At 52.0% G+C, this 8,784-nt stretch overlaps 1 protein-coding gene across 1 annotated transcript; it reads left to right on the top strand.

Annotated features, from left to right (window-relative positions):
• The first annotated feature begins 611 nt into the window (after positions 1–611).
• Positions 612–8,534, top strand: LOC146985392 (protein NYNRIN-like). Its single transcript, XM_085780428.1, has 3 exons — positions 612–740; positions 3,978–5,915; positions 8,304–8,534. Exons 1-3 carry the CDS (start codon positions 612–614, stop codon positions 8,532–8,534), a joined length of 2,298 nt encoding a protein of 765 aa, XP_085636554.1.
• The last annotated feature ends 250 nt before the right edge of the window (positions 8,535–8,784 follow it).

Genomic DNA, 8,784 nt, shown 5'->3' with positions numbered 1-8,784 from the left:
AATGGGAACCATTCACTCCAAACTACACCACTGCCGCAGATCGGAGGAAATTTGGGCCCACTGCGTTGCCTGAGCCGCACCCTGGGGACTACCAATACAGTAGCACCCAGGGATACGCAGCTCCGGTCAACGCAGGAGCTGTGGTGAGCAGCTACCAACAGCCACCAACACTTTTCTATGAGGACTCAGGAGTCCCCCAATACAGCGGTGCCCCCCCCTCTGCACGCATTCGTACTGCTCAGCGCTTTGACGACCCAGTCTCGTCATCACAATGGAGAGAATATTATACTCCGACCCATCGAAATACTCGTGCTTTTGATCCTCGCGATTCCAGCCGTCCTCAGGCCGTTTCTTTCCGACGGTATAGAGATGACCGAGACGTCACCTCAGAAGACTCAGACGACGGCGTCTCAAAAGAACGAGGCCTGAGGACCCGTCAACTTGAATCCCTTGCTAGAGATGTCGAGCGTTTTGACCCGGGAAACCCAGAGGCTAGTGTTGATGACTACCTCCGGGAGGTCGAACGCTGCTTGCTAGATCTCCCTCGCCCCTCCACGCGGGAGAAGCTTAAGCTCATCTGGAAAACCTCATCCAGGAGCGTCCATGTGTTCATGGAATCTCTTCCCCCTGACACCAGGGATACTTACTCGGCTCTTTGCCAAGCTCTGAGGGAAGAATACTCCCTCTACAATGATCCTACCGCCGCCGCCATGGGCGCCTACGCAGTCACCCAGAAGAAGACAGAACCACCGAGGGAATACTATCGGCGCCTGCAGGTAGCCTTCTTCCAGGGCCGCCACGCACCTGGGTTAGAGGAAGACCAAGCTTTCAAGTCCCTATTTGTCCGTAATCTCCACGAACTGGTAAGGTACGACGTCTCACTGATGTACCGGACCCACAATCCCCCTATGAAAGAAATCCGCAAACATGCGCAAATGGTGTGGGAATTGCGCCAGGAGACAGGTAAGAAACCCGGGGGTGAAGCCAGAGTCCTGGGAATCCAGGCGTCAGAGGATACAGACTTAACCCTTGAGGGCAGTGAAACCCCTCGGGATAGAGCCACCAACCAAGCAGCATCAGATGGCCGCCAGCACCCGAACCAAGGGGGCGGCCGGCAAAACTATAGGAACGATAGGTCAGGTAAGCCAAACCCACGCAACTTCCCCCACAGAAACAACAAACGAGGAGGTAAGTATAACGGTAGGCACCACGGTCACCAAGGTCACCAAGGTCACCAAGGTCACCAAGGTCACCAAGGTTCCCAAGGTTACCAAGGTCACCACGGTCACCAAGGTTACCAAGGTCACCACGGTCACCAAGGTTACCAACGTAATGAGCATCCAGGGTCGGAGATAGCCGAACTCATACAGGCCGTCACTGAAGTAGTGAAGAAGTTCCCCAGCCAAGTGGTAGCTGACCCTCCGCAGGGACCAGCCACAGAACCCTCATCAGCATGACTAAGCCGGGAAAACCCCCCCGCCGCTCAAGAAGTCTACTTCGTGAGCTGGGGGAGGGGACCGGGGGAATCACAGGGATTCCCCAAGATGACCTCCTCCCAACACGCTAACACACCATTCTTGACCTTCTTGGGTGATTTAGTGCGTAAGGGCAACGCCCGGCGCATCTACACCTCAGTTACAGTGGGAGGATGTGTCAAGGCCCTTGCCCTGCTTGACTCCGGGTCAGAGATCAGTCTGATGAACACCCGCATGTTTTCAGAGGTCACCGGAGCTATGCTTTCCCTTGGTAAGTCGCTTCAAATAGAGGCTTGCAACATCAGCATCACGAGCTACACACAGGACCAATCACCGATCACCCAACGTGCCTGGGTTAACATCACCTTTCAGGGGATGTCCCTCATACACCCTGTCTATGTCACCACCATAGATACAGAACCACTGCTTCTTGGTCAGGACCTGCTGGATAGGCTGGCCCCTCTCATCGACTGTCATCGCGGGCACATTTGGGCTCAGATAAGCAGCCCAAAGGCGCATAGCCAAGGAGATGGTCCGTCCACTCCTGGCCCCACGGTCTCTACCATTGAGTCCAAGGCTCCCTTGCCAGCTTTCACATCTCCTCCTGAGCCCGGATTAGGCTCCGACGGTCCCACGCTCCCCGGTGACCCACAGCTACCAACCACTGGGAATACGAACTTGTTTGAGGGACATGAGTCATTCCTCTGCTCGCTGGAAAACGCGAACCCCTCACTATACAGTCCACACGTCGTCGGAGACGTGTACCTCAATGAAACTCTAGTCCCACAGGCGTTGGTAGCCCTTTGGTCAGAAAAGACCGCAATCCACCAAGATTTGTTTAGAACCTTGTGCCAACAAGACCCAGCCCCAACTTTCATACAACGCAGCCATCGCTTGTTATCTGCGGAGTCCCCGCAGACCCTAATCAAAGCTACCGGTGTATGTGCTCTTTCAATACAGATTAGAAAGAAAAAGGTGGTACACTACTTGAGTGTGGTCCCCGAACTCCAAGTCCCCTGCATCATAGGGGCGGATCTTCTTGTCAGGCTGGGTGTCCAGCTGGATACCATCAACCAGGTCCTGTGGTCCAGGGCAAGTGTTGAGAGTCTCCCCCTCATACCAGATGCGGCACACATGGCATCTGGCCAAACCATTCCCCAAGCATGTCAAGTTGCCAGCGAAGTAAGCATAACCATACCAGAACGAACAACGGGCTTCCCCGTCCGTCTGGCACTCCTTAAAGGCCAAAAGATCTCGGCCCAACAAGCTTTCTTCCAACCCTTGTCTTACTTCCAGGAACTCAACTTGACAGTCTGCGGTAACCCCCTCCTTGAACTACAGAATCGGTCGGCATATCTCCTGGTCCAAAACTTGACCCAGGTCCCCATCTCCATCAAAGCAGGACAGCGCCTGGGTATCTTGATAGACAGCTCGTTTCACGACTTTGAGCTGACAGTGCCTGTCATAGGTAACCTCCCCCCATCTTTGATCAAGGACGGTGGATTGGACGACGTCCTGTTCTCCTTCCCACACAAAATGATCGCTACCGCTTGTCATGATATCCTTGGACAGAAATCCATCTGTGGTGCTACTCTGAACAACGAGGGAGACATGCTAGTACATGCTCTCACTGCCCAACCAGTCAACACAGACACGGCGGTTGACACGGCCGTACCCACACCAGGGGAACCCTATCCCGGCTTTGAAGCCGAGATTGATAAGCAGCTTGCAAAAGCAGATGCTCTCACAACCCAAGAGCAGCAAGACGCCCTTAGGGAACTCTTCCGCGAATTCCAATCAATCTTTTCAAGGGACTCACTTGATTGTGGGGTTACCAACCTCCACACGGTACGCATTCCCACTGACCCAAAGGCACCACCTACCTTTGTGCGTCAGTATCGAATCCCACTGGCTGCCTACGAGTCCATACAGGAAATCCTGGACCAACTGCTTGAGAAGAAAATTATCAGGGAGTGCAACTCAACCTACAACTCACCTATCTGGCCAGTCTTGAAACCAACAGGTAAGTGGCGTCTCACCATCGATTACCGACCGTTAAACAAGCAGGTCCCACTTTCACGCTGGCCCATGATCCACTTGGATCAGGAACTGGCTAAAGTGAAAGGAGCTCACTTCTTCTCCACAGTGGATGTGTCCAATGGGTTCTGGACCATGAAAGTAGATCCGGCCGACCAGTACAAGCTAGCCTTCTCCTTTTGTAACCGCCAATACACCTGGAACCGATGCCCATTCGGTTACTCGAACTCACCAGCAGAGTTCAATATCTTCCTCCACAAGGCCATGAGCGACGCGGCAGCTCGTGGAAACCTTATCTACGTGGACGACATCCTCATGAGGAGTCGCACTTTCGAAGAACACTTGGCCGAAGTTCGGCATGTGCTCCAGCAACTGTCGGCCGCAGGAGCCAAGCTGGCGCTCGCGAAAGGCCAGTGGTGTCGTACCAAAGTTGAGTACGTCGGACTCACGGTCGGCACTGATGGCATTGAGCCTCAAGCAGCACGTATCCGTGCTATTCAAGACATCACCGCACCGACTAATGTGTCGGAGCTTAGAAGCTTCCTAGGGGTCTGCAACTACTCACGACAGTTCATTGAAGACTATGCTGAGATGGCAAGACCCCTCACAGAGCTGCTCCGCAAGGAGGAGCCCTTTCGATGGGATTCCTGCCAAGAACAATCCTTTCGCCTCATGAAAGAGAAGCTTTGCACAGCACCTTGTCTGGCCTACCCAGACAAAGACAAAGAGTTCTACCTTGAGGCAAGCTTCTCCCCCCAGTCTCTCAGCGCCGCCCTAGCACAGAAATATGACGCAAACAGGCGAGTTGTCGCCTACGCCAGTCGTCCCCTAAGCAGCGTCGAGGTAAAGTTCTCTGACTGTGAAAAAGCTCTCCTTGCCACAGTGTGGGCAGTGGAGCATTTCCGTAGCTACATCGGAGGCCAGAAGGTAATAATCGAAACTTGTCACCAACCAGTCACTTTCCTTAATAGTCAACGACTTAGAGAAGGACGCGTGTCAAACAGCCGCATTGCCTCTTGGATGATGGCCCTACAGGGGTACGACGTAGAGGTAAAGTATGCGCAGAGTTTCAAAATGCCCCTGGGACGGGGTATCGCTGAATGTCAGCATTGTGACTGTGAAAGCCAGCCAAGTTTCCAGTCCCTCCTGACCACTACACAGACGCTCCCTTCCAACCATCACTACTACGATGAGAATGTCTGCCAAGGCATGATAGAAGTTTTCATTGATGGATGTTCCTTCCACCACGAAAGCCAGCTCAGAGCTGGGGTGGGCGTTGTCTGGCCCGAATCAACAGTTGACTCACCAAATCATCTCCAGCTCGGCGCCAAAACCAGCCAGTATGCCGAGGTGGCAGCAGTACTCATTGTGCTCCAGCAAGCTGCCGAAGGCTCGATACTGCAACTTGTGATCTGCTCCGACTCAAATTACGCCCGCCATAGTTTCGTCTCCCACTTCCCTTTGTGGAAGGCAAAGGGGATGAAAAACGCTCGTAACAAAGACGTCAAACACTCAGAACTATTTTTGGCGACCGATCAACTGGTAACAGAGAAGGGAATGGTGGTGTATTGGAGAAAGGTCAAAGGTCACTCTCAAATAGCGGGCCCCGACAAAAATGGTAACGATGAAGCAGACCGCCTAGCGAAGCTAGGAGCAGAACAGGGTACACCTTGGGAGTTCCAGGACAACTGGCTACCCCCTTCAAAGCCTTATGTGGTGAACGCTATCACCCGTCAACAAGCAAAAACACAGCAGAAGGAACCTTGTCAGGAGAGCCAGACTGTGTTCCTGAGCCAAAAGCTAGAGGACTCAGACCTGGTCACCATGCAAGAACAGGATTCCACCTTGAAAGTCATCAGAAAACTTGTGGCCAGCCCTCCTCCAGATGGGGTGCCGAAAGCACCAAAGGGGGAGTCAAAGGAACTACAAGGTTTTTACCGAGAACTGCCAAACTTGAGGCTTGAAAAGGGTTTGTTGGTCTACACCAGTAAAGGTCAGGGACCCGTCCGTTGGGTAGTCCCGACGGACCACAGGGGGGTCATGCTGGCCCATGCCCATGACCGCCCTGTGGGCGGTCATCGTGGCTCAAAGGCCACTCTTCAAACCCTCCGAGAGGTGGTATATTGGCCTGCAATGGCCCAAGATACCACACTTTATGTCCAGAGCTGCCTGATCTGCTGTCAATTCCAACCTTCTCGGCCCATAAACCGAGCCCCCCTCCAAAAGAAAGGGGTCACTTTCCCATGGTCCCACCTTCAAGTGGATTGGATTGGGCCTGTCCCGAAATCCTCACGGGGTAATAAATACCTTCTCACCGTTACTTGTTCGTTCACCAAATGGGTTGAGTGCCTTCCCGCTCCCAACGACACAGCCGTCACGACCGCAGTTCTTCTGCTGAACCATGTGTTCAGCCGCTGGGGTCTCCCTCTTTCAGTCGATTCAGACAGAGGTACCCATTTCACGTCTAGTGTCATGACTGCCCTGTACGATATGCTGGGAGTTGAGGTAAAATTCCATGTGGCCTACCACCCCCAATCATCCGGACAGGTGGAAAGGGCCAACCGCACCATCACTCACATGCTCAGGAAGTATGTTGGTAGTGGTGGCAAGGACTGGGACATAAAACTCCCTCTAGTGCTCATGGCCATTAGGTCCACCCCTCATCGTTCCACAGGGGTCACCCCCTTTGAGATGATGACTGGGCGAGAGATGACCTTGCCACTTCACCTCCTATACCATCCTGAGGATGTCAGTGTCGCTACCGCCTACACAGCTCACCAGTATGTGACTGACTTGAAGGAACACCTTCAAACTACTTTCTCCTGGGCCCAAAAGAATTTGGAATCCAGTGCAAAGGGGGCCAAAGCCTATTACGACCGAACCGCGTCCCACCGAGAGTACGAGGTCGGTAATAAGGTATTCTATTTCAAGTTTGCACAGCCGACCGGCGTCTCCAAAAAGTTTCTTCCACACTGGTCGGGCCCGTACGAGATTGTGCACAAGCTATCCCCGGTGGCCTATCAGATCAAGGTCCCGAAGCCTAGGCAGCCCCCCACTTACAAGTGGGTCCACGCGAATCAGATCAAGCCATCTCGACCAGCCACTGACCTAAAACAAAAGACTCCTCCTGAACCTGACGAGGGGGAGGAGCCCTAGTTTCAGAAATGGGATTCCCGCTAGGGTAGAATAATTGCATGCAGCTCACCCCCACGCATGCACTAACCCTACCAACACGCCCCTCCCGTATAGTAACCATAACTCTAATCTGTTTTCAGGATGAACCTTCTTTGGGTCTTGAGTGGACTCGTCAGCATGCAAGTTCTGCTTGCAATTGAGGTGGTTGACCCCGGGCCCCCAACCGGCATCGTTCTGCAGGGGTCACCAGGACTCCTTCTCACCCACTGTAGTCTCATCACCCATCGTATCTATGTGCGCTTAGATCCTTGGGACGCGTACCGTAACCACATACGCCTCCCCCTGAAGATAACAGAGGGTAGACTCAGCAGGACTCAGATCCACAACACCATAGAACATGCAGAACAAGCAACGGCCCATATTCTGGAACAGTTGGACAAATTCTTGGTAACGGAAAAAGATCTGAGTGAAAAGAAGCGACCAAAACGATTTCTTGGAGCTCTGCTCTCTGCAGCGGCAGGAATCGGCTCTCTGTTTTCCATTGGTCTCTCAGCCGCCAACTCAGTCAGTCTGGGAACACTCCGAAGACATGTGAGTGAACTCGAGGAAGAAATGCCTGAGATTCAAGAGAAGCTCGGCCGCCAACAGGGACAACTGCAAGGTATGGGGAAAACCCTTCAGGGGACTATAGTGAAAGTCAACCTGCACTCAGCTCTACTTAACAACACTTGGCATGCGTTAGATGCACTAACAACCATCGTCCAGGATGATATAACCCATGTACGCATAGTCAGAGATTTTATGCAAGACCTCCTCAGAGAGATTAGCTCCTCCATAAATAGCCTTAGTGCAGGCAGAATCCCGCCCTACTTGGTCCCGCTGACCACGGTAGAGCAAATCCTTAAGGCTGCCAGTACCACAACCGTGCAGCCCTCCCAAGTACACCTGGCGTATAACCTTGGCAGTGCTATCCCAATCTCAGTCAACCCACAGAGCTTAGAGTTGGGGTTCATTTTAAACTTACCGGTCATTGAGCAGCAGAACATCTACAGATTAAAATCAGTTTTGAATGTTGGGTTCTGGGAAAGAGATACACATGTACACCTTAACACACCACCAATTATGGCCTATCACGATGACAATCCATCACTGTACCTTGTCCCCAATCTAAACATGTGCACAAAAATGAAGGACATCCACTGGGTTTGCCCTAGCAACCCTTTTATCAGAGATGTCACCAACTACCTGTGTGGGCTCAGACCCGACGCCCCGGAGCAAAAGTGTCAAGGCAGCATGTCTACCAGAGACAATGGTGCCGAAACTAGAGTAGAGAGAGCCGGTAATAAATGGCTCATCAGTACACCTGCCTCCCAGGTGGTAGTCTCTTATGACCGTCACAATACGGCCACTAAGTTAACTTTGCCAAACCAAACAGTATTCCTAACTGTCCCAGAGGGAGCCACAGTACACATTGACGATATAATTCTCCATCATCTCAGTCCAGACAGATACGACACTGAAATTGAAATCATGGATGCATTTGTCGGACACAATTTGACCATCGGTGACATCCTCCAACATGAGCTACTGACCGAAGGCACCAAACTGATAAAATTCAACTTAAAACCTGAAGGGCTCACGGCCATGTTGCCTAAGCATTTGCCTGGGCGATCTTACCAAGATCACCCAATCAGTATGGTGGCTTTGGTGCTTCTGCTTAGTGGGTGGATTATCACCGCGGTGATCGCACACATCATGTACAAATACATCCAGAAGCTACAGGCCAGATTAGATTCTATTCTAGTGGTCTCACCTCGCTTTACCAACCACACCCTAAATACACCACTGGCCAACCCAACCCCAAGGGGTGAAGGAGAAGCCTACTAACCCTTTCATTAACAAACATTCTCTATTCTCCTCTTTTCAATTCTTAGATGTGTTTGTTTTGTGTTCTTTCATTTTCAATTTTTTTCTTACTGTTATTACATGATAGAAGTGATGATGTGTTGTAGCATGTGATAGCATAGTGTTATTAGTGAAGACGTCCTGCCCAGACGAGCCTCTGCATAAATGCCCAGACACTAGCCTCTTGACCGGTGCTATATGAACTGTTTGAACTGTTGGACTGTTGAGGACT

This window comes from Trachurus japonicus, chromosome 6 (assembly GCF_045865225.1).
Source record: "Trachurus japonicus isolate A0001 chromosome 6, Traja_1.0".
In the NCBI taxonomy this organism is placed as follows: Eukaryota; Metazoa; Chordata; class Actinopteri; order Carangiformes; family Carangidae; genus Trachurus; species Trachurus japonicus.
The sequence above is the reverse complement of the archived record's forward strand: the minus strand, read 5'-3'. Positions and strand labels throughout refer to the sequence as shown.

Bases quoted from the DNA above. Each gene is read 5' to 3' on its own strand.
- LOC146985392 (XM_085780428.1), top strand. From the start codon at position 612: ATGGAATCTCTTCCCCCTGACACCAGGGATACTTACTCGGCTCTTTGC. The intron at 741-3,977 runs ACAGAACCACCG...GGCACTGATGGC, and splicing joins ACGCAGTCACCCAGAAGAAG to ATTGAGCCTCAAGCAGCACG. The intron at 5,916-8,303 runs GTGTTCAGCCGC...ATGTTGCCTAAG, and splicing joins CAGTTCTTCTGCTGAACCAT to CATTTGCCTGGGCGATCTTA.